Source organism: Papaver somniferum, chromosome 4 (genome assembly GCF_003573695.1).
Source record: "Papaver somniferum cultivar HN1 chromosome 4, ASM357369v1, whole genome shotgun sequence".
NCBI classification, from domain to species: domain Eukaryota; kingdom Viridiplantae; phylum Streptophyta; class Magnoliopsida; order Ranunculales; family Papaveraceae; genus Papaver; species Papaver somniferum.
In genome coordinates, this window is record NC_039361.1 from 25,855,236 (window position 1) to 25,882,542 (window position 27,307).

At 36.2% G+C, this 27,307-nt stretch overlaps 1 protein-coding gene across 1 annotated transcript; it reads left to right on the top strand.

Annotated features, from left to right (window-relative positions):
- Positions 1-23,233: 23,233 nt before the first annotated feature.
- Positions 23,234-26,543, top strand: LOC113273634. The gene is made up of 2 exons (XM_026523286.1): positions 23,234-23,575; positions 24,033-26,543. Exons 1-2 carry the CDS (start codon positions 23,354-23,356, stop codon positions 24,726-24,728), a joined length of 918 nt encoding a protein of 305 aa, XP_026379071.1. The 5' UTR covers positions 23,234-23,353; the 3' UTR covers positions 24,729-26,543.
- The last annotated feature ends 764 nt before the right edge of the window (positions 26,544-27,307 follow it).

The following is a 27,307-nucleotide window of genomic DNA, read 5'->3' on the forward strand; positions in this document are numbered from 1 at the left end:
ATTCAAAATACAAAATGCAGATAACATAGCTTCACCCCACAAAGAATTAGGCAAATTAGAACTAATAAGTATAGAATTAACTGTGACGCCCAAACCTAATCACCTGCTTAGCTAATAGGATTACAACCTAATTGAAGCATCAAACCTAGTTTACCGATTTTAAGAATCATAATTACATATAACACTAACAACAAGAAAAAGAAAACAAACTCTCTCTGGTGTTATATAAATGAAAGTATCTCGAGTACTATGAATATAATAATGTGTTGTTTGCAGAGAAAGAAAGAATACATATAATAAAGATAAATACACATCTTCAGTTCACTAAAACTTTACGCTACGAAAGAACGAATATCTTCACGTGCACCATTTCTTCTGATTACTGAAACTGAAGTGGGAACGAGTGAGCACATCATCCCAAAGGGGTGCCCAAAGGAAACAAATAACTTCAAAGTAATCACTAACATGCATCACAGTTCTTACCATCAAAACCAGATAGTTTCTACAAACAAACATAATATGCACACGAGTGAATTCCCCAAAATAAAATAGTATATATAATATATTAATATTCAACCGGCTTACCCTGACCTACTATATAATGTGGGACCGGCTTACCCCGACCTACTATAGATATAAAAAGTAAAGTGCATAATATTTAACTGGCTTTCCCCGGTCTACTAAGATATAAAAGTAAAGTGCGTAATATTTAACCGGCTTTCCCCGGTCTACTAAAAATGTAAAGTGCGTAATATTCAACCGACTTTCCCCGGCCTACATAGAACATAGCAAGAAGCCGTGGGGAAACACGGTCACTCCTTGCTAGGGATTCACACAACACATATTACACACATATTTACATTCATTGAAAACATTGTACATACTGATATTAAAACACATCATGCTCGCAGATAGAAAGAAATCTCAATGATTACAAGAAGGTTACAGAGTTCCCACCTGATTGATGACAATCCTCGCCTACCTTGAGATTCTCAATCCACTGGTTCATCCTTTGAATCGATCGGTGTTAATAAAGACTAATTGTTAATCACATTAGCCAAAAGGCTCACAACAATAATCTCATACAATTCTCTAATTATAGGCTAAGTGATCTATCTAATGGATTTAAGCCCATTTATGGTTCTACATCTTATTATTCTATACCTTTAATTTATCTTAAAGTTTACTAACCCAATTAGATTGGTTCTATAGTCCATTAGATATGTCTTATGAATATCTACAACTTTATAGAAAGAATCGAAAGCTAATTCGGACCTTAAGGGTCCAAATCATCATAGTAGGAAAGCTGGCCCTAAGCCCAACAATCTGGCCCATTATGGTAAACTAACTGTCAAACTAACAGTCAAATGGTCACTTGACAGTCAAAGTCCAATGTCAAGTCAAGGTCCAGTCAATGGTTAAGTCAAAAGAGTCAACTCAGGGTTAGATTGATTCAACTCAGTCAGATGATCTAAGTCAGATAAGTTATCTAGACTGACAGGAATGACTATCAGGCATATTTCTAATGCAACACAAAAACAAAACAAGACTCAAATGATGCATTTCTAACTCCTCTTTCCAAAATACATAGTTTAATCATCTCTTCATTGATTCAAATCAATATTATATTCCCATGACTCCATGAACTACAACTTCATTACATCTATAAGTTCAGCTCAATATACGTAACATCCACATCAACCCAAATTTCCATTGTCCATCACCATTCTGAAAAGCCTTGTGCTAACCAAACATTACCCTGCAATTCTAACTCATAGCATTTAACTTCGCCAGCACCTTCATTCCTGCAACATCCTAACCACCAGTGTCAGCACCACCATTGGAACAATCCATTTTAGGTCCATAATCATCATATACATACACTACTTCATGAATTGTAAGTCCAGAATTCATCACAAAGCCAGCTGCAATACTCATTGGCGACTCTGCTCCATTTCAGTCATACTACCTACATCACTTGAACCTTGCACAACCTTTGCTCCATCTGTAGTCTCAGCTTCAGTTTCAATCTAAGCATCCATAATTCATACTTCTACCAGTTACCCTGTAATTGATCACCAACAACTTTTTCAGTCATAACCTTTGTGACACACATCCAGACTATCTCATTCAACAACACCTAAAGCTCAACTACAACTCTCATTGCATTAGCACCACCGTTACTCAGTTAATCCCATTCTTCATCACTTGCATAACTTCAGTTAAGGCCACCACCACCAACAAAACTTCTTCATCAATACCTGCAGTACCAGTACCAGACCCAACTCTACACATTCCCTCAATTCACACACACATATAATCAAAACCACCAGCACCATTATAATCTGCAGCTCCACTGGTAACTTCCACAACGCTAATTTATATGAGCCACCATTGTAACACCACCACCTTCATCTGAAACTCAACTCCACAAAGCTACAAATCATGTATCATCCAAACCCAATCACTTAAGCAGCAACACAAACTCTTGCAATTCAATTCATCTTCATCTTCTCAAACTCAAACCCTAACATCATACACATAACCCCTTCTTCACAGCAACACTCTAAATTAACAATTCAATTTCAATCACCATTTAATTCATCTTCTTCATCTGTGATTCTACATCAACAGCTCAATCCCGTGAGCCCTAATTTCTGATTTGATTTACTATGAAACTAAAATTAAACCCCATAAATCTATCTATACTTCAATTAACAGCAATCCCACTCTATAATCGATTAAATGAAAACAATTTCATAAAGAAATTTCAACCAATTATAAAACCCTAATTTAACTTACCCAAAAATCTGTTGTTTCCAGAACTCAATCGGCTTCAGTAACATGACCTCCTTCCTCATATCATCAAGCTAACAAGGTCTACGAGAATTTCTCGAACAGAAGAATCTCAAATCTCTGAGATTGAAATCAACGGAGAGGAGAAGACAAGAACCAGAGGAGAAAAAGAAAGAAGAAGGAAAGAGAAGAATAAAAAAGAAATGAGTTTCTCTATGATCGACAAAGGGATAAGACCAATAAAACTTATGAAAGCACCCACGAAACGGATAAGGACTTCCAGGTTGGTCTAAGGTAAAAATAATTGATTTTCCCTTCATACAAATCCGATGATATCTTCTTCATCCGGTATCCGAATGACACGTTCGAGTAGCCCATTCCGCATAACTTTTCGAGATCTATCCAGCGGTACCAGTTTCATATATATATCGTTGTTAGATTAATATATATGAATTAAGGTTCATCTCTAATTAATCGAGTCATTAGCGGCTTAATCGTCTCTTGACTGGTCCAATAACGTTGACGAGTTTGAGGGTCCTTATATTAACCATCTCAACTAAAGTTCTATTTTTCCTTTCAGCAACACCATTTTTTTTGGGGTATATAAGGTGAAGTAAATTGATGAATTAAACCATGCTCTTGACAAAAGTAATTAAATTCATTAGGAAAATAATCACCACCACGATCAGAACGTAAAATCTTAATTTTCGGTCCTAATTGTGTCTCTACTTCCGCTTTGTATATCTTAAATATATCAAAGACATCAATCCTTAGATTTCATCAAGTAAGTATAAACATACCTATTGCGACCATCAATAAAAGTGACAAAGTATTTGTTTTCACCACTAGTCATGTGATTTTTAAGATCACTAACACTACTATGTACTAATTCAAGCAAGGCATAAATTCTTACTACAGATTTAAAATATATTCTATGTATCTTTGCTTGCACACATATTTCACATTTAGAAACATTATCAAAATTGCAATCAGAGATTAACCCTATTTTTTTCATGTTTTTAAGAGAACTATAATTCACATGTCCTAATCGTAAAACATTAGTAAGATTCACAGTCTTTCCCGAAGTAAACGAGAGTTCAACAGTGCCTTTGACAATTACTTTGCTATGTAGGTTGTTCGCTGAAGTAACTTCGTTTCCTTCTCCAATAACCGGTTCGTATGTCTTATAAATATTTTTATCCTTACAGATATGAATGGCTAAACCACTATCGTACCATCCACTACTATTATCAGCAACAACATTGGCGGATTACACTACAATTACAAGTTTGTCTTCGACTATATTCGCCTCATTTTTCTTTTGTTTCTTTCATTGTTGACATTCACGAGCATAAGGCCTTACGAGTTCGGTGTGTTCGCAAAAAACCTATTCAAACCGAACCTTACGCTGAGAACCCTTATGTTGCATCTGATTTAGTCAATCATTTATCGGTTAAGCTAATATATTTTGTTTTCTTGATTAGAGGAAAACAACATTTAATGGAAGATCTGAGAACTCCCACGCCTCGAGGGCAAGTACATTGTGGTGCCGGTAAGCGTGGAACCAAATGCTAGTATGGGAGGTGGGTCATTACCGAGTGTTGTCATCCAGATGGTGTCAATAGAGATATGTTGACAACGTAAGCCACAAGTTAATGAGAGTTTGTGGAAGAGATGGGCAGTCCAAGAACATAATCAAGGTGGAGAATATGAACTAGCTCAAGGAGGAGGAAATGAGGGTTGCGATATTAGGGTGAAAAAAGATGAGGAAACGGAGACAAGGATGGAGATAAGGATGATGATGGATCAAGAGGAGGACTCGGATGAAGAGGAAGAAGAGAGAAACAAGCAGACATAGTGGTAAAGAGACCTAGAAAGACGCCTAAAAGCCTTGTGCTAGATATTCATACATTCCTCATAAGGATTTGTGTTTGCCGCCAAGAATCCACATATGGTACTCCAAGCGATGGCGGGGAGGTATTGCTGGGCTACACAAAACTCTGGGCCTTTCCAGATCTTTGCGACAAGGTATGGTTCAATCTTACCATCAAGATTTAGATTTCGCAGTCATTATATATTTTTACATATATTTTCTTTTCTATATATTTAATATATAAGATATGATGTTTTTTTTTTTAGGATCATAAAAATGTTGTTCGTGTTTTGAAAGTCAAAAGACCAAGTATGGAATATATAAAATGAGTATGATGAGTCCGCTTGGCGGTATTTGGATTGTGTACTATGGACGGGATACAACCTGCGCACCAAAATTTGATGTTTAACACTGTTCCTCTCTTCCTACACTACTACTGACTCTACTCATTGCCGAGAGGCTTATCCAGAACGATACCTTTCATCTACCTTTTGGTGACTGGCAATAACTCCGGATGATTTTTTTAGAATCATAGCCCTACCAATTACAGGAACAAGTGTTCGATATGGATACGATCCCTCGGTGAGTTATGAAGTTCTTGAAAAACTAGTCGAAAGGTGTCTAGGATGGAGCGATAAAAAGGCACAATGTGAGTTTAGGCGAGCTAACAAAGAGCCTAAGAAAGGTGATGAGTAATGAGTTTGAGGAAGACCGCACGTACAAGAAGAAGTTGAAAAAGATCAAGCTCAAAACCTTGTTTGATGAGTTTTCAGGGACGAAAGATTTGGTTGCTCAAGGAAAGTTGGTGATGATAGAGGAGAAAACTAAGCACCATGTGACTGCTTATTTGTTATATCAACTTGGAACCATCTTCTTCCCTGACACTTCAGGCCACGTGGTAAATGCTCATTACCTCCAGCTATTGGAACCCTTGGATGAGGTGAACAACTACTTTTGGGGGATTGCGGTTCTTTCATTCGTTCAAGTGGAACTCTGAAAAGCTTCGAGGCTTAGGAGTCTATATTTTGGAGGCTTATACACCCTTGTTCAGGTACCCCGTTAAATTATCGTTTGTGTGTTTGAATATATAAGTGAATGAATGTGTATTGTTACTAATCATATTACGAATATATTATTTTTTGTTTCTTCTCATAGGTTTGGGTGTACGACCACTTCCCTAAACTGCAATTGTCTCATGCTCGCACTCCTTGGCCTTATGGGAAGCCTACAGCTGGTAAATATGAATTTTTAAACTCACAGGAAAAGAATAAGGAAAAAAAGGTGTTGGAGTTGAGGGAGACATTGGATAAGTTAACAGTGAAAGATGTGGTTTTCCATCCTTACAGCATTGCATCAGATGAAGACCAGGAGGATGTTGATGTTATTAATTTCTCACCTGTTGCGGGTTATAATGGACCGTTGTTTCATCCTGGGGGTTGTACAATGTATAATCCTCGAAGAGTACTTAGACAACTTTCTTGTGTCCAAAGTGTCCCACAAGTGGAAAACTTCAACTTCAAGGTAAAGAAGGTCGGAACTAAGAACAACGAGAAGAATTTCATCCCCAAATATGATCATGCTCCATCAGTGGACCACTGGAAGAACTTTGGGGATTATCTTGTTCCAGACGAAGAGTTACAAGATTCGTTTGATGAGCCAAATGCCGCTGACGATGGATATATTGAATGGTATGAACATTTTTCTCATCCTCGTGTAATAAACAGTGTCCAACAAGCCCGTGCTGATAAAGCAAAAGCGACGACAATGGAGAAAGAGGCTCAGAAGATTATGAAGCATACCCCTATGTGTGGTGATGAGGCCTTGATCTTGTGGAATTCGGCGGTAAGATATTTACTCTTATTTTTGTTTTTCAAAATGTTATAAAGTATTGAAAAATGATAGTTACTTATGTTTTTGATGAGAAAAGGTGAAGGCAAGTGCTAAATTTTTGAAGAAAATGATGGAAAAAATACGGAGTGGAGAGTCGATGAACACTCGAGAACAAACAAATCACTACAACCAAATAACTAATGTTTTTAGTCCCAACCTTATCGATACAAGCCAGGTTGATCCAAACCAGACCATGTCGTCGAAGAGGAGTCGCCGAGAAGGGGAAGGTTCAAGTCGGATGGTTCAACAACAAAGCAGTGGAGATGACACTCCTAGTGACGAAGGACGACCTAAAGCTCCTAAACGCAAGAGTAGAAAAGTTTCTCGTAGTAGTCGTGGTAAATGAGTGATTGCAACAATTAGTACTTTGTTTTCTTATGTTTGGAAGACTTTTTTATTGCGGATTTGGTAGTTTGTTTCCTTATGTTTGGAAGACTTTTGTTTTGCGGATTTGGTAGTTTGTTTTATTATGTTTGCTTCCAACATTTAGTTATATGGATTACTAAATGAATTTCATAATTTGGTTTTTAATTTGTGTTTTAAGGGATTAGTTTGGCTATTTGACTCATATGTGTTTCGTTAAATTCAAAATTTTAAGAAATTATTAGTTATTTTGGCTATTTGACTCATATGTGTTCCATTAAACTCAAATTTTTAAAAAAATTATTAGGAAGTTCGGTTAGTTGATTAAATTTGGTAAACAACCGAACTTGATAAACAACAAGTTCGGCTGTTTCACAGATTTAATCAACTAACCGAACTCATTAACAACAAATTTCAAAAGTTACAGTATAATGTTCGGTTACCTGTGAAATAATACCAGGTAACCGAACTACGGAGCTCAAAAATTAGTGAAAATTTTTCTAAGTTCGATTACCTGCAAAATAATACCAGGTAACCGAACATTACACTGTAACTTTTGAAATATTGTTGTTGCTTAGTTCGGTTAGTTGACCAAATCTGCGAAACAACCAAACTTTTAGACTGCCCTGTTCGGTTTTGTCTATGCATTTCCTATGTAACTGAATTCTGTATTTTGAAATTTGAATGACACAAATTTCAAGTAACGACTATTTTTCTTGCCGTTATACACCTCTTTGGTTATAAATATGTGTCTCATAGTTAACATTTTGTCTCAAAATCTTCTAAAAATGGCAGCTAATAGTGCTAAATTTAATCTAGATGAAGATGTCTCTCTTTGCAGAAACTACAAACTATACTATCCAAATAGGGGTGAAGAACGAAGAATGAATGGTATTATGAGTCAAAGTTATTGGGGAAAAATTCATGAGAAATTTTGCTCCGACACAGGAAACCCTCATAACCGTGATCATATAGCTTTGTTACTTCGATTTGATAAGATTAAAGAGAGAGTTGTGGAATTTATGGCTTTGTTTCGGATTGTAAGGCGGTATAGACTTAGGGGTGAAACAGGCGAGGAAATTCTTTTAACAACAAAAAATGAATGGCGAAGATGGAAGACAAAGAATTTCAAATATGAAGATCATTTTCGCATCCTTGTGCACTTTTTCGTAACGCGTTTCAGATATTAAATGTTATGCAATTTTATCTTTAGTATCACCCACAACTTTTGTGTGTTATTTTGGTGTTGTATTTTAATTAATTATTGAACTTTTAAGTACCCGAATTAGTGAAAATGCTCTGTCCATAAGAAGTTCGGTTTGTTCGTTATTCTGCGGGATCAACCGACCTTCTAGTTCGGTAGTATCTCAAATATATGTATGCCACCGAACTATCTGTTCGTTTACCACCATAAATTTGATAGGTAACCGAACCTATCACTGTAAACCAAGAGAGACTTTTTGTATAAAAGCAAATTATGCAAACACACTATAATACACCCAAATTCCAAAAAACACAATTTTTAATTCTTATGATGGTGTTCAAAGCATACATATTCTAGCTAAGGGTACATTTAATCATCCCCAAGGGAAATTGAACCTTCGTGTATAATTTTGTCTGATTCCTCCAAAGCTTTCCACATCTCCATGTTATGTTTATACATAATGCACCAACCCAACATTGTGTCGGGGTTAAATCCATTCCAATAAGAGCATCCGCATATCGGAGGAAATGGACAATTGTCTTCTAACCGAAGGCCTATAAAATGGTTGTGGTTAACGAGCGCAATCACCACTCTCCTACGTCTAAGTTTCTCGACACATATGGTTGTTTTGGGAGTATATGTGAAACTAGCACCTTTTGAGAAATAGTGAAGGTTCACGCAATTGAATGCGTCGGCGATTAAGTGCCCGCATATCGGCATGGCCATCCAATGATCACTTGTGATTGGATGGGCCCCGTGGAGACGCATTTGAAACCTAACAAATTGAATATTGAGACTAACATCACCATCGGACAACATTGTCTTGTAAAATTCCGGTTTCTCCTTTAGCTTCATCAACATCCTTTGACGGACATAAGTGATTTGATTATCATCATATAGCTTGGCACCTTGAGTGAAAGTCCCTATTTGTTGTACGACTACATGGAAACCGCAATTGCCATTCGAAGAGACGTCATGGGTGGATATGACGTAATCTCTAATGTAAGGAGGTAGCTCTTCCAAGTACCTTTTATCATCAAGAGGTGGTGTATCAATTGGATCCTTTAGATTCATGTCTCATTGACTTGGTTGGCTCGGTTCAGACGGAGTAGGTTGAGAGTGTAACTTCGGTCCTTTTTTCTTCATATCCCGTTCACTTGACTCGCCTTTTTCAATAATTTTCCTTCCCTTTTTCTTAGAATCTTCTTGGTACTTCGCCGCGGTATACTCATGCCCCGAAGGATCTCTAGTAAAATGAGTAATTTCACTTTTTCTTTTAGCCAACACCTTTGCATATTCTCTAACTTGTTTTTTTGTTTCTTTGGTTTTTGGCCTACCTTTGCCCTTGCCTTTATCCGGTTCTTGCACATTCTCCGAAGTATGCGGAAAAACGATTGGCCACATGTCATCCCAAAAGATTTGCCTTTCGAGTTTGTTCATGTTCCGGTACATTTCGATAACCGCTCTTCCCATTTCATTGTCACCAAACTCTTCACCGACATCGCCCTTTGGAGGAGGGACAAAACTTAATTGTTGCCAATGTGGATCAATATCGCTTAAAGGGATTATGCCATGTTCATACTTAGCTATCATGTAGCGACAAGGGAGTCCCATAGACTTCATCATGTTGCAAACACACACCTTGTCCGGCTTGGTTCCCCATATGTCAATAAAATTCACCTCAACCATTAACCTCTTGATGCAAGCATGTGAAACATTATAGTGGAGTCCCTTAAAAAACCGAAGTTATTGATGTTACCACCTTTGTCTACAATCTTTGTGTACTTCATGATGCGTCTTTTTTGGAACTTCTCTTTAATTCTCTCAATATCGCGTTTGAAGTAACTCTCTATTGCGTTAAAAACCACCACAAAATTATCGACACATCCAAAGAGATTTTTCTTCAACCGGTGGTGAGCCAATTCTACCAAACTTGTCACTTGATTCCCAAAGTGTTTATAGTTGTTGGTAAAAGCATAAACGAAGCGCTCTTTGTGCGGTTCCAACCATTTCTCCACCACATACGTTATTATATCCTCCGGATATTCGGGGCTAGACCAATGTTCTCTAAATTCGGCAAGATTTAGATAATACTCTTCTTCGGTGAGAGACCAAGTCAATGCCTCCCATTCCCCGGAGAAGGCAACCCACTTAGCATGATTTATGGCGTATGGTTTATCGAATTCCTCTTTTGCATCCGCTTGTTCATCTTCTGATAGCTTACTAATCTCTTCCAATCCTTTCCTCCTAGGTGGACAAAGTTGAGGCTTGCACCTATTCATCACATTGCACCATATATGAAATGTACAAAGCCTATTATGTGCTAATGGGAAGACTTTCTCTATTGCGTTCATCAATGCTACGTCATTGTCCGTCACGATAACCCTGGGGATCTCATCATCTCGGTAGATTGCCTTCACTTGTTGTAGCGCCCAAGTGTAACTTGGTTCTTGCTCGTCCTTTAGAAAACAAAAAGCAACGGTAAACGGTGACTTCGTCGACGTACGACCAACAATGTTCAACAATGGAATCTCGTATTTGTTTGTCTTGTAAGTGCAATCCATTATAAGAACTTCATTGAATGATTGAGCCAATTGAACACTCTTCGGATGGGCAATGAAGAGATGAGTTATTTCTTCTTCCGGACCTACCTTCTTTTGAACCGCGTAGCCTTTCTCTTGAGCCAAAAAAAATAATTTTTGCATTACTTTTCTATCCTTCCATTCATTCCTTTTAATCGTCTCAATTGCATTGTAAATGGTGTACAAAGATGATACGTTACCCGGGTTATCTTGCTTTAATAAGCGAAGCATTGTGGAAGGTGAAATACACAATTTCCTATACTCGACTATTTTTTCCATTTCTCGAGGAGTGAGCCTTGCGGCCATTGCATGCCCTTCAAGATCATCCGGACGAGGGTGGTTATGACGACCTACCACCTTATCCATAGCTAGAAACCATTTCGTCGTTAATTTGCTCTTGCTAAATACTAGCTTGAACAGACATTTGATTTTCTTTGAGCACGTTGTGTTCTTCCTCGTCGTCTTTCCTTTATACTCATAACCCTTCCTCTTGTGACTAACATCGGGATCTCCACTTCTCTCACAAACCATTTCAAAACGAGTATTGCTTTCTTTTCCATTGAAAACCAAGACGCAATTGACTCTCTTGGCATGTTCTCTAGCCCGATTCTTCGCATCAATAGGTAAGTCAAATACCAACTCATTCGCATAGTGATGAGATGTATCTTCGAACAACATACCAATCGGAGAAGGTTGATCATGCATAGGTATAGGTTGGGATTCCATATACAAGAAATGTAACAACATCAATGCAATCACAAATAAGTTCGGTCACATAATAATTTTATCGGGAAAACCGAACTCATTGTTCGGTTGGTTAAGCAAGTTTCAAAGCAACCGAAAAAATAAAACGAATAGAGTTCGGTAACATGTGAATTTTATCGCAACAATCGAACTAATAAAAGGAACAGAGTTCGGTTACTTTGTATTTTATGTAGATAACCGAACTAGACACTGGAACTTCAGATTTTTTTTTTATTTGTTAAGTTCGATTGGTTATGCTGTTAGGTTCAAGTTTGCGAAACAACCGAACTTATTAAACATAGTTCGGTTAGATAGTTGGTACATGCAGTTTGCGAACCAACCGAACTGTATACACTTAGTTAAACTTTATTTTTACGTAAAGTTCGGTTAGTTGCGAACCAACCGAGCATAACACTGCATCTCAGAACTTCCATTAATATGGAGTTCGGTAACCTGCGTGTTTGGATAAAATAACCGAACTACACCTTCAGAACAGTTCGGTTACATGTTCTTCATATAATGTAACCGAACTGTGCAAAATCCAGTTCAAAAATTTACATTTTTGGGGAAGTTTTTACCAATTCAACATACATTATCTAAGTTTGGAGCATACCTGTTCACCCAAATACTCTTCCTCCGGTTGTGGTTGATAAAATCCATCATTTTGAGTTTCATTTTGGGGAAGAATACAATCACCATCTAAGAAATAAGCCAAATCCGGATCATTTTGAATATTAACAAATATTCTAGGAGAGGATGGAGATGAAGAATCAGATGAGTTTTCATCACTTGAATACTCAAAGGGGGTGAATTGGAAAAGATTTTTATTTTCCATGTTTTTCTCCTTCATCTTCTCTAACTCTACTCTCACAATAATTCTACTCAACTAATAATAAACCCATCTTTTAATTTAATCTCATTAATTATTTTTAACTAAATCATTTCACTAATCATAACTTAAAATTAATTAAGAGGGTGAATTAGGTGTTAAATAAATAACTAGATATGGGGTGACCTAGAATTACTTCTAATGTCTTTACCCAAAATAAAACCATGGTCCCAAAAAAAAACCATGGTCCCCAAAAAATCGTTCAACAAAAAAATTGCCCTCCCCATCTAGTAAAGTTCTCGGTGGGGAGTGTCTAGTAAGGTTGAAGTTGCTCTTGCAACTGAGTCTCTGATCGAAGAAGGGGAACTTAGGCGCAGTCCCAAAATTCTTTTTTTTTTCTTACCGCCAGGCCCAGAATTACTTTTCCCTACGGTCGCGCCCAAAATTATTTAAAATCATTAAAAACGTGCAGAGTTCCTCAATTACCCTTCAGCGGTTTTATTAACTCCCAAAAACGGTCGGAACCAGTTGTTTTCTCTTCTTCTCATTTTTTCTTCATCCGTTCTTCTCATTTTTTCTTCATCCGTTTTTCTATTCCTATTCCTCCATAAACACTGTAACGGATGATTGATTATTGAAGTTGATCAAACCCTAAAAATCAAGAAAACCAAGAAAAAGGAAAGAGATATATAATCTCGTCGCAATGAATCATGTTGCAGTATAATGAGAAATTTAGAGATGAGTATAGTGCAATGGAGATGGAATTCTGTGAAATTTAGAGATGAGTGTCATTAATCATGTTGCAGTATAATGAGAAATTTAGAGATGAGTACAGTGCAATGGAGATGGAATTCTGTGAACCAAGAAAACCAAGAAAAAGGAAAGAGATATATGATCTCGTCGCAATGAATCTTGAAGAGAACAGGGACAAGTATGAAGAAGCATTTCTGGATGCGATTAAGATCATTGAACAAGAAACGTGTCCCCCCGATAGTGCTGAAGCAAGGTTGCAGATCATTGAAGCAAAGCTGAAAGACATGAAGCAGACTCAGGAGAGGAATAGACAGAGTGGAGTAGACTTCAATGAAAAGTTGTATAATTACGTGAAATAATTGCTTGTTGATTGTGGCAACATAGAAGTGCAGGAGGAGTCGTCATGTGTACCTAGTGTCAATGTATCATCAGCTGAGCCAAGCGACCCACTGAGCCAAAACTTGCCAAGGAATGAGACTCTTGTTGAACTATTATATTCAACTGAACCACCTACATAAGAATCAGTGCCAGAAGTTATCAGACTCGATAGCTAAGACCAAACGTCTAGTCAAGGTATCCAGTCTTCACCTTTCAAGTTCATGGACATGGAAAAAGCTGTTAATCTCTCCAGAGACGACAAGGAAACAGAAACTCAAGTGGAATTGGAGACAACACCAAATATAGCAACAACACAAGAAAGACTTGAAGCACAGGAAAGAGACTTTTTGGCCGGTGGTGATGATGACATTCTTCCAAAAACTCAGAAGAAAGCAGAAGAATATGTGGTGCCCACATTTAATCTGCATTTATCACAACCTGCTGCTGTAATTAAAGATGATGTTGGTGGACCACAAGAGCAAGCTGAAAATCTGCAACAACCCGTTGTTGAGATACCACAACATCAAACTGAAGAACCACAACAACCAGAAGAGCCAGTGGCTGAAAAGCTACAACAAGTAGCTGTTGAGATGGTTGTTGATGCAGAGAAGGAGATGGTGGTTGAGAATCCTTTAACTCCTGGTGCCACACAAGATGCTGAAAAAGAAAAAGGCTATAATGAAGATGCTGAGATGGAGACCGTTTCAAAAAACCTGGTACCTCTTCTTTTATTATAAACTGTTTACTATATTGTTGTTTTGTTGTTTAATCAACTATTTACTTAATTTCATAATAAATTTTTTATATCTAACACATTTTGGTTACATGAATCTCTAGGAAGAAGACGTATGAGGGGAGTTTGTACCAAGAACATAATTTTTGAAGAGGTCACCATTGAAAAAGTCAGTACTGAAGCGAAAAGCAAACAAGGAAGAAGAGGATGGGAAGCAACCAGGAAGCAAGGTAAGAAGAATCAAGGAAAGGACAACCAGTGTACTACTCAAAGATTGTGAGCTAGGGAAGCAGAAGAAGCAAAAAGACAAGCCTGATGAGAATAAAGTTGAAGAAGAAAATCCCCGTACGTCTACTGGCTTGCTGTTCAGAAAATTACCTCCGCTGGAAACAATGGAATGCTTTCAAGATTACAAGGATACAATAGAACCAGCCATGATGGAAGTACTGAAGACATACTTTGAGAATGCCAACAGCCTGTAAGTACATCAAAATTACCTTTATGCTTGTTTGCATAATATGTCATGCATCTCCCAATGTTTAATGCATGGTTAGTTATGCATTGTTTAAAATATCTACATCACATGTTATGAAGCTCCAATGTTTTATGCATGTTCATTTATGCAAAAAATGTTGTTATATTTATCATGCTTGTTTAAGAAATCAATGCATTATAGGTTATGCTTCTGATGAAATAAATGCATAACAAGTTATGCTTAAAAAAAACCCATGCACAACACAACCCTCTAGTTTATGGTTCTGCCGCATGTCACTTGAATAAAACATCTCACCAATTGTGTCTTATGTCATCTGCAGAAATTCGGCTTGGAGTATCAGAGAAGGAGAAGACCCGTACTTGTGGAATATTCGGATTCACGGAGATATAATAAGGCAGCTACTTAGAAGACCAAGTAGTACGCTACTACAGTTATAGGTTGTTCAAGAAGCGGGAAAATGAAAAGATGGCTGATAGTGTTGAACATAGGTATGCGGAGTCTGCATTCATGATGCCAGATGCTTGGGTAAGTCAAGAAAATAAAATCATTTTGCTGCATAACAAGTCATTCCTGCATATTATCTTATTCCCATATAATTACTTCAGCATAAAATGTTATGCAACTAGATTGAACTGCATAACAAGTTATTCAACATTGTTTTCTACACCTGTTGTGCACCCTTTCAATTGTATCCACTAACTTTTTTTTTCCTAAAAAATATTTCTTTGGCAGTTCTTTGTTAAAACAAAGGAGAAAGATGGGATTTCCAAATTTGTTGGAGAATTCATCTTGAATCTCCCTATTGAAGTTGAGAGAATGTTCATTCTAATGAACTATATGACAAAGGAAAACCCTGCTGGTACACATTGGACATTGTTAGAGTATGACTTTTCAGAGGGTGAGTGGAACTACTATAACAGTGTTGAAGGCTATAAATCTAACTGCAAGAAACAAGCTCTCATAATGGCAAAGGCTTGTATGCCGTATTTGATCCAAAGATATGATGAACTGAATCTATCACCACAAATCGTGGATATAAAGCGGGAACCGCTTGTATACAAGGATATTTTTACCAAGATTGTTCCTGAACAAGGTCATCACCCCGAATGCCTCATATTTGTATGCTATTATATGAAGATGAGCATGAAGTCTCAAGTCAGGAACAAATGGATGAAGTTGGGAAAGGAAGATGCAGTAGAAAAAGCCAACAAGAAAAGAGTAAGTCTGGTATTGAAAATGCTGACGGATCTTAGAAACAGTTGGGCGATAGATGCCAATGAAGACATCTGGGATGATATTGCGCGTCAATGTGATGAAGATGAGCGTCAAATGTGAAGCTGTGCATAATAGAAAGGCTCAAACATAACTTTGTTTTAACAACCTGTGTGTTGTTGGTAGGTTGAGAAATTTAACTTGGGAGTGAAAACTAATGGGAAAGTAGTTAGTAGTTCTTGTCAGAACAACTTATGTTATCTTGTAGATGTTTATAAATATATTTATTATATATCAATGCTGGTTTTAGTGCTTCTATTTGCTGCAATCTTATTTCATTTAACTGTACTATGATATAAATCTTACAAGGAAAATGAAGGAACAACATGTGACATATAAACATCTAAATAACAAGTTATGCAACAAAATAAACCTGAATAACATGTTATTCCTAGTAAAATAAATGTGTATGGCTTATTATGCAGACGCATGACTTGTTATGCAGATGCAGATGCATGAAGGAACCACATTTGCATGAGTCGTTATGACGCCATCTTTAAAAGAATAAATGCATAACAGATCGTGCATCGTCGAAAAACAATGCATAAGATATTATGCATCTTCAAAACAATAACGCATAATACATTATGCATCATAAAAACTAATGCATAACAAGTTATGCATCATCAAAAACTAAAGCATAATCCATTATGCATTTAAGAATAAAAATGAAAACATTATCTGATAGAAGCAGAAAAACACACAGTGAAAAAAAAGTATTTTTCATAAAACCAATACAAAAAAGAAACTAAGTACAGAAAAAGTACTTGTTCATAAAAACTAATATAGAAACTAATGAAACAAAATAAACCTGAATAACATGTTATTCCTAATAAAATAAATGTGCATGACTTGTTATGCAGACGCATGACTTGTTATGCAGATGCAGATGCATGAAGGAACCACATTTGCATGAGTCGTTATGACGCCATCTTTAAAAGAATAAATGCATAACAGATCGTGCATCGTCGAAAAACAATGCATAAGAGATTATGCATCTACAAAACAATAAAGCATAATATGTTATGCATCATAAAAACTAATGCATAACAAGTTATGCATCATCAAAAACTAAAGCATAATCCATTATGCATTTAAGAATAAAAATGAAAACATTATCTGATAGAAGCAGGAAAAACACACAGTGAAACAAAAAGCATTTTTCATAAAACCAATACAAAAAAGAAACTAAGTACAGAAAAAGTACTTGTTCATAAAAACTAATACAGAAACTAATGAAAGAAAAATGAATAAGGTTTAAACATAAAAGTAATAGTCTGAAGAAACAAACAAGATAATTGCTCTTCTTTAACTTCCCTTAGGCTGCTTCGGAGGCTTCGGAGGCTTCTTGTAACAGGTAGGATTCGTACATGTTTGCTTGTAATGATGACCAAGCTCAAAACAATTACCACAGCGAATAGCTCTCCTGGGCGACTTCTCATATCTGCTCAAATGCCTATTAGCTTGTGGTCTCCCTGGCGGCCTCCTAACATCAGGTACATCGATAATATCATTACCTTCATAAACTTCAGTCCTGTTATAGTTCGGAATAGGATGAATTGCATGACTGTAGGCATTATTGAAGTATGAAGTACTGAAATAAGGTTCAACAAAATCATATGGATTAGAACCAGACATTGTTATTGATGCGAAAGCATGCACACATGGAAACCCATAGACGCGCCACCTCTGACAGGTACATGTCCTTTCCACAAGGTTAACACTATGAGAACTGTCCCCTCCTTCCACTTCATAAACATGAGTATCGGACTGTATAACCAGCCAGGTTAAACCCCCATCAATAAGAGCCTTCATCTTATTTTCATTCTTCGGTGTGAGAATTGTTATGAAACTATTACCCGTATTCCGCCTTTCTGACATCATACTCATCACATCCTTCCTTATCTGATCCAGAAGAGCATTTGCAGGGAGCTTCTTGTGTACCTTCATCCAACTATTGAAGGATTCAGCAAGAGTAGAAGATGTCCTACCATACCTACAACCCTGGAAAAAGGCATTTTACCACTTCTCTGGAGGGATATATTCAATATAGTCGGCAACCCAACCACAACCAAGACCCCTAATAGTAGCGACGGCAGTTTGGAAACCTTCGCGACTAAGAGCATAAGCAGCATCTTGAAATGAATCAATAACTGCACCATACCTTTCGTCAGATGCATTAATAGGTAAGTTCATCTTAAGATGATAATAGCAGAAACTATGGAAGGCTCCAGGAAATTAAAATGGAATCGCTCTCTTTAATCCTTCTGCACGATCAGATAAAAATGTGATTGGCCTTTGATCATGATCAAGAACATTACTCAAATTCCTCATGAACCATTCCCAGTTATCATTATCTTCACCAGGTACCAGGGCCATGGCTAGTGGGAAGAAGCCTGCACAGAAAAAAAAAATATAAAATCAAGCCAGCGTCTACATGAAGTATGTGCAGCTTAAAAAATGCATAATTGATCATGCATCTAAACTAAACAATGCATAAGACATTATGCATCTAAAACAGAAATGATGCATAACCAGAAAAGTGAAAACAAATAATGCATAATGTCTTATGCATCTAAACTAAATGATGCATAAGACATTATGCATGTGCATAAAAAGGATGCATAAAATCAATAAGTGAAAACCATAATGCATAAGACATTATGCATCTAAACTAAACAATGCATAAGATATTATGCATCTAAAACAGAAATGATGCATAACCAGAAAAGTGAAAACACATGATGCATAAAAAAGGATGCATAAAATCAATAAGTGAAAGCCATAATGCATAAGACATTATGCACCTAAAACAAAAAATGTATAATGTCTTATGCATATAAAACAGAAATGATGCATAACCAGAAAAGTGAAAACAATAATGCATAAGACATTATGAAGCAAAAATAAATAATGCATGAGACATTATGCACATATATAAAAAGGATGCATTATCAGAAAAATTACCATTTTCAGCATTGATAGCGGTTGCAGCCATGAGGCATCCTCTATATGTCCCTGTAAGAAAGGTAGCATCGACATAAACCATGGGGCGAAGGTAACGGTAACCATGGATGCATGCCTCGAAAGCAATAAAAAGATGCACAAACTTATTTGAAGGTGCCTCATCTTCTAATTCAGCTGAACTATCCTCGTTCGCTTCATGTTCATCCGTTTGAACTTGAAAATCAATCCAACTCCCAGGATTTGTGCTGCGAATGGAATCTACATACCATGAAAGATGCGAATACGACATGGCTTCATCACCAAATATATCCTCATACACTTTCTCTCTTCCGTTGTAAGCTTGGTAATATTTCACATTGATCCCGTAGCTAGTTTTGAAAAACTTTGCCAAATCAGATGCTTTAAAACTCGGATCCCTTCGGATTTCATCCTTGATCAGACTAGAAACAAATTTACTGCTGAGCCTGTGGAAAAACCTTTCAGTTCCAACACCACAGGTATGACTGCTCTCATATTTCTTAACCTTAAGCATCCTGTTTTCAACATCAACATCACAAACCTTATACTCCCAAGGGAAATTTTCTTTTGAGCATTTTGCATAGAACCTGCTAGGTTCATTCTTCTTATATACAAGAACACGCCCAGCTTTTAACTCGTATTTCTTCACTACGATACGTACCTCTACTACACCTCCAAAAAACACTTTACCAACTTCACCAAGTAATTTATCCCAACCTTCAGTCCTAAGAACCTTGTTAACAGGCACAGAACCATCTTCAAGGAAATTCACCATAGCTTGTTCGGGTTCAGGTTCTATTACACAACTACTTGAAGCTCTACTACGACTTCTGGAAGAATTACAACCAACTTCGACAAGTAAATCAAAGCTCTTCTGACCTTTACAGTGGCAACGAGATACAAAACATTGAAGCAGAATATCAGAATCAACTCGCACAAACTTGCTTCCATCATTAAAGGAAAATCTGACATGATGCGGTAATAAACGAGTCCAGTTCTGGCAAACGGTTGTCTTCAAAGACTCCAAAGTTGTGTTGACATCAACAGGATGTGCTAAGAATTCACTGAAGTAGTGAATTACAGCTAGTGCACTACCAACAGGCATTTTCACCCTGCAAAACACAAAAGAGAAAAAACCAAACATATCTATCCTGCATATTGCTTCACAAAAATTCTTACTCAAAATTAAAAGATCAAATCAACAACAGCAAACAATCTACATTAACCATAATCAGATGAGAAATCAACAGGATATCAAAATCAATAACAGATAACAGATCAAAAATAAGAATGGAAAAACAAATCAAATAAAAAATCCAACAGAACAGAAGCAAAACCTAGAAAATTGGTATGTCAACATCGGAACATGAAATCGAAACAAAAAAATTTAATCGAAAAGATCTACATTGATGTTAACAAATTCAAAACCTAGAAAATAAAAAAAAATTCAAAAACAAGCTTAAAAGATCTAAAAAACGATTCGAAAAACTAAATTAAGCTTCGGAAACATAAAATAATAGATCCTAATCTTACATAAACTAAAACATAGAATCGAATCAAGATTAAATAAAAATCAGAATCAATGATTGGAATAAAAATGAACGAACCTGAAGCTTTGCTGAGTAAATTGAATCTCTCTCGGTAATCAAGGACAAGTGAGGCTAAAGCTTTGCTGAGTAAATTGAATCTCTCTCGGTAATCTCTCTCGATAATCAATCTCTCGAAAATAAACAGGATATACTGAAACTGAAAGTGAGGCTAAACTGGGAAATAAAAAAGAAAATAAACGAATTTTGAAAACTCTGGGCCTGCAAATAATTTGTTGGCTGCTTTTGGGTGCCCCCGTGAGATTTTGTGAGGGTGGGTTTCACAGTAGGAAAATGTGTAAGAATGGGTCTCCCTGTAGTTTTCACGTCGAAGAATTGTAAGTTGTGATAGAATTTCGAAATGGGCCTAACGTATTGAGCTGATTTATCAGGCCCATAAAGCCTACTACCTACTGTCTTTGGATGCAATATTCCACATTAATTGAAGAAGTTCATAGTAGTAGTTTATAGTCGCAGGAAGAACCTTATTACCAATCGATTTTCAATGACCGATTTATCGTCTTTAACTGCTCAATCCGTAGAGGGACGGAAATGATTTCCACAGTGGTGACTGAAAAATTTAATTGTCGGCTTTTAATTTTAAAACTTGGCTAGAGCGGTACCGTCCTAGAGCCCCACAGCACCGACCAGTGGAGAATCGGAGACAGTCCATATAGCAGCATATATATAGGACTTGCGTTGTCATTTAAAGCACCAGCTGAGCATACTAGCCAACTAGGGAAGCCTTAAAGTCAAACACTTAAAAGTGTGGCAGTTTGGGGTAGTTGCTTGACTTGGACACTATGTTAATTGTTTTAACTGTTGTCAAATATCTGTGGTTGTTTTCCATTTTAATGCACGAAATATTTGTCATTGTCAACTTCATTATGTACCTAATCCCCCCATTCTTCTTCTTATAATTATAAATAATAAATACAGGATAATGCACTCACAAATCTTCAAATTAAGCATGATGATTAAATTAGTATATCACAATCACCAAAATTCTTTGACTTAAGGATAATTGTATTTAATTTGTCTACTGTTAAACATAATACAACAATCAGATGGGAAGAAGCAGATTAAATACAAGATCTCAAATTTCATTGATTATCACTTTAAACATTGGATTCTCTCTTTGTCTATTGTTCTTGAATTTTTATGATTTTATTAAAGCACAAAATAAAGCATATATAGTCAAATGATATATGGGACCTCCAAAAGATTTTTAAGTGGGATTTTTTCATTGAGAATTGTTCATTTCTACCTTGAGTTGTTGTTGTTTTCTTTTGATTTTAGTGTGTGATATTTATCTTCAATGATGAATCATATATCTCTATGATCATCTTCTCTTTTTAACTTTTGGATGCACTAATAGAAATCTTCATGTTTGTTTGATTCTTTCATGTCAAACCCTTTCTAAAAGTTTCACTATCCTGAATTTATATGAAAGACACAACCTAGGATATTTCCTAGATGGTTTAAACCAGTGTTTTGGCCCAGGGCTGCTACACTGTAGAACAAAATAATTCTAACTATTTGATCTATTTTTTTTTCCACGACAGAGATAAGAAAATATATTGAAAAAGCTTACGATAAGTAAGCATATTATAAAAAAACCCAAGAATAAAAATAGAGATGATCACTTATAGTCTGTTTGGATAGCATATCAGAAATAGCTTTTCGGTTTCTAGAAGTCGAAAAGTCAGTAATCAGTTTAGCTGTCAAATTTCAAAACAACTTTTGAAAGTCGAGAAGTTAACTTTTTGTGAAGCAAAATAGTTTTGCTTTTGACTTCGATTTCTCCATAAGTCAAAGTCAAAAACAAATTTGTATCCAAGCGCGCTATTAGTCCACAACACCCGGAAAACAAAAATACCGAAGACCCAAAAAGCTTAAACAAAAAACAAGCCTCTTTAACTATTAAAAAAATATAGGAAATACCAATTAGTCATAATAATAATATATTAGAGTTAGTTTGGTCCAGTTGAGTCAACTGTCTGTTTGGTCCTTTTTTAAAATATATATTGTTGTTTGGTCCTAGATATTATTGTTGGTCCTAAGGTGGATAATACTCACGCAGGATGATGTCATGGACGATGTAATTTTCCTTTTATAGTGGAAGAAAATATCTTATTTTCAGATTCACTTTTTCTCTTTTCTTTAGTTTTAGATATACTTTTTCTCTTTTTTTTTTCTTCTTTTCTGCTGCTGTTATTTGCACACGATGAAGAGAAGTGGTTTGGCTAATATCAAGGAGCGGTTTGACAGAGTTCTTGCTAACTCACAGTAGTGCTCCAGATTTGATAAATCCCAGGTAATTCATCTTCCCTATTAGAATTCTAACCATAGGGCTATTTTGATTGACCTTGACCCTAAGCATATGTTTAGACCCAGACCATTTAGGTTAGAAGCCATATGGACCGAGGATCCTAGATATAGAGATGTGGTCAAAAAGGTTTGGAATAATAATGAGTATGCTAGTAACTCAGCCCAGTTTCGCAACAGTGTTGAGAAACTTCAATCGGAGTCTAAAAAATGGAACAAGTCTGTTTTTGGTTCGCTGGATTCCCAAATCGGGATGGCGCACCAAAACCTCGTGCTCGCCCAAAATACTTTCGGTTTAAATCCTTCCCTTGAGCACAAAAGTTATATGACAGATTGTTTAATTGAATATTTAAGACTTCTTAAAATGGAGGAAATGTTTTGGAAACAAAAGTCTAGAGTTAGGTGGCTGAGGGAGGGTGACCTTAATACCAAATTCTTTCATACTTCTACGATTGTTAGAAGATCTAAGAACTCTATCATTAGAATCAAGGATAGTGAAGGAAGATGGTTGGATAATATCAAGGACATCGAACAACACGTTATGAGTCATTTTAATGAGTTATTTAATTCATCTACTAATGATTTAGATTGTCAGGAAATTGGTCAGTTGTTTCCTAATGTGATAGCTCATGAGGATAATTTAACTCCGGTTAAAGATGTTTCTGTGGAAGAAATTAAGCTAGTTGTGAAGCAACTTGAATCCCTAAAGGCGTCGGGTCCCGACGGATTACAAGGTCTGTTCTTCATAAGGTACTGGAAGGAGGTAAGTAAAAATGTTATTGGTCTTGTGAAAGATTTATTTCAAACTGGTCAGCTGGACCCAAGTCTTAATAAGACTTTCATTGCTTTGATTCCTAAAGATCTAGCCCCGTCTCCATTAAGGTGTATAGACCAATTAGTTTGTGCAATTTCTCTATGAAGATTATCACTAAAATTCTAGTGAACATAATTAGGCCTCTTCTTGATAAGTTGATTTCGGTCAATCAGCATGCTTTTGTTTTTGGTAGATCGATTTTTGATTCTGCTGTTATTTGTAATGAAATTTTCATTCTTTCAAAAACAAAAAAGGTGCTAAGGGTTGGATGGCCTTGAAGCTTGATTTTGACAAAGCTTATCATAGGCTTAATTGGTCTTTCATTCATCAAGTCCTTTCTAGTATTGGTATTGATTCGAGATACATCAATTGGGTGATGAAAAATATTGAGACTGTTTCTTTTCAGGTACTTGTTAATGGATCTCCGAGTATAAGCTTTCAACCTTCAAATGGGATTAGACAAGGGGACTCTTTGTCCCCTTTTATCTTTATTTTGTGTCTTGAAGCTTTGTCAAGGTTAATCCAACGGGGTATCAATAATAAGTCTATTGATGGGTTTGCTATATCTAGAGGTGCTCCTAAAATTACCCATTCGTTATATGCTGATGATAATGTCATTTTTGTGAAGGCCAACTACAAAAATGCTTGTAATCTTAGGAAGATTTTGGATAAGTTTTGTAGGTGGTCTGGCCAGATTATAAGTAAGACCAAATTCACCCTTATTACTTCTTCTAATTTGGGTAGGAGTTTCACTAAAGGTATGGCTAGAGCTCTTAATGTTCAAGTGGCCACTAACCCAGGGAAATATTTGGGAATTCATATGCAGTGGGGTAGGATTAGTGCGAAAACTTATTTAGAGATCGTTGAAAAGATTGAAAATAGGCTGCATGGTTGGAAAGCTAGGGACCTAAATATTGCTGGTAGAATAACACTACTTAAATCTGTTTTGGACCCTGTAACTAATTATGTCATGTCCTTGTTAAAGTTACCAAAAGGCTTATATAATAAGCTAAACAGATATAAGAGGGATTTTCTGTGGGGTGGTGATAAAGAAAGTACTAAAATGCTTGCAGTCCCATTGAGCATGGTGGTATCGTCTTGAGGGATTTGGAGACTAATAACTTGGCTTTATTAGCTAAAATGGCCTGAAGGATTTTTGATAACCCCACAACTATTGTGTCTAGATTGTTGCAGGCCAAATATGTTAAGGAAGGTGATTTCTGGTCTTCTACAACTAGCAATGGTAGCTCAACCAGTTGGAAAAGCATCATTAAAGGTAAGAATTCTATTAGAGAGAGTCTAAGGTGGAGTATTGGTAATGGTAAGGATGTGAACCTTTGGGATGATTCTTGGATTGGAAACTTACCCATCTCTGCTATAGTCGATTTGAGTAATGTTTTTAATCCAAACATCAGAGTTAGTGACATTATTGATACTAACTCTAATGATTGGGATTTAAGTAAGATTGAGAACTTGGTGTCTTCCCAGATGTTTGAGCAAATCAAGTCAATTCCATTGACTGTTTGTGAAAATACTAAGGACATGCTTATTTGGGCTGGTAGTAGTGACGGTGCGGTGAGTGTTAGAGATGCTTATCATTATTTGAACTCCAAAACCCCTTCTTTTCCTGCCAGGAATCCAGACTGGAAGTATTTGTGAAAGCTTAAATGCCCACATAAGATTAAATTCTTTCTGTGTCAACTGTGTCACAATAAACTTAATTTGCATGAGTCTCTTTACAGGAAAGGTATGTGTAATCATCCAGGGTGTTTACTTTGTGATCAGGATTTTGAAACCACCTATCATCTTTTCTTTAATTGCAGCGCTGTTTGGCCTGTGCGGAGTAAATGTTTGAGTTGGATTGGTTTTAGACCAGTAAATGTTACTTTGTCCCAGTCCTCATTTAAATCCGTGTGTTCATTTAAAGGTAGAATAGGAGGTATAAAATGGTGTTTTATATTTCCTTTTTTGCTTTGGAGTACTTGGATTGCCAGGAACAAGTTTGTGTTTGAACAAGAAAAATTTCATGCCCAGGAAGTTCTTGCGAGGGCTTTAAGGTGTGCCAGGGAGTATTATTATGTTGTTAACGGCATGGAAGGAGATACTCATGGTTATGAGGAAATTAACATCCCTTGGAGGTTCCCTAGTAATGGTTTTCATAAAATAAACATTGATGGTGCTTCCGCTGGTGGTGTTATTGCAGGGACTGGAGGAGTTATTAGAGCTAATGATGGGAGATTTGTAGCCTGTTATTGCAAACACATATACTTCAATGGGAATAATGATGCTGAGGTATGGGATGTTCGTGACGGTCTCAAAATTGTTGTTGCTTTGGGTATTCAAAAGTTGAAGGTCGAAAGTGATCCACTTATACCATTCAACTTTGTGATCCAAAGATCAAGCCACCATGGAGATTGCAAAGGCTTATTGAAGATATAAACTCACTGAAGACTAAGTTCAAAAGTATTGTTTTCACCCACCAATACAGAGAAGTAAATGGAGTGGCTGGTAAGAGGGTTCTTGAGGGTCAGTGGTTTCATACTGCACTTGATGTAATAAATTGTCATTTTCTTGAGGATAGTGCTGGTAGAGCCTATTCGCGTCGAGTTAGAAGAGTAAGTTCTTAGTTGCTAGATGCGTCTAGCGTATCAAAAAAAAAGGTTGATTATGGAAGACAATGAGATTTCTTTTTGTTAATGTTGTTGTTGATGTGGTTTTATGAAGATGATGAAGGTTGATTATGGAAGACGATGAGATTTCTTTCTGTTGAATCATATAAAGATGATGAAGACGAAGATTTGAGATGAAGATTTGTGTGTTTTTCTTTCTCTGTTTGATGTTGCTGCTTATAAAGATGATGTTGAAGACGTCGAAGATGATGAATTTGTAGATCTGTATTCTTCTTCTCTGTTTGTTGTTGAAGACGATGAAGATGATGAATTTGTAGATCTGTATTTTTTATTAGGTGTTCATTCGGAAAATGAACTCTTGTTTTTCTTCATAATAATGAATGTTATATTATGTGTTCATTCGAAAGAATGAACTCTGTTTTTGTTATGTATTCATTTTTAAGAATGAACTCTATTCTAGTCTTGATTTAGTTTGTTTTGATTAGGTATAGGTATTCATTTGAAAGAATGAACTCTATTTTTTATTCATAATAACATAATTTTTGTTATGTGTTCATTCGAAAGAATGAACTCTGTTTTTTGTTATGTATTCATTTTTAAGAATGAACTCTATCCTAGTCTTGATTTAGTTTGTTTTGATTAGTTGTTCATTTGAAAGAATGAACTCTGGTTTTTATTCATAATAACAAATTTTTTGTTATGTGTTCATTTTAATTAGAACGAACTCTATTTTAGTTTGAATTTGGTTTGTTCTTGTTGTGTATTCATTTGAAAGAATGAACTATGTTTTTTTTTTGTCAAAATAATAAAGTTTTGCGTTGTGTTCATTTCACAGAATGAACTCTGTTTTATAAGTGATTTAGTTTGGTTTTATTAGGTGTTCATTTGAAAGAATGAACTCCTAGTTCATCAAACAGAATGAACTCCTGTACGAATATAAGTAGGAATTAACACAGATGAATATTTTTGTCCGTTTTATATTTTAAAATAATTATGGACCAAACATAAAGCGCGTTTTCCCAAAGGACCAAGCAGACTTGAGACCGTCTAA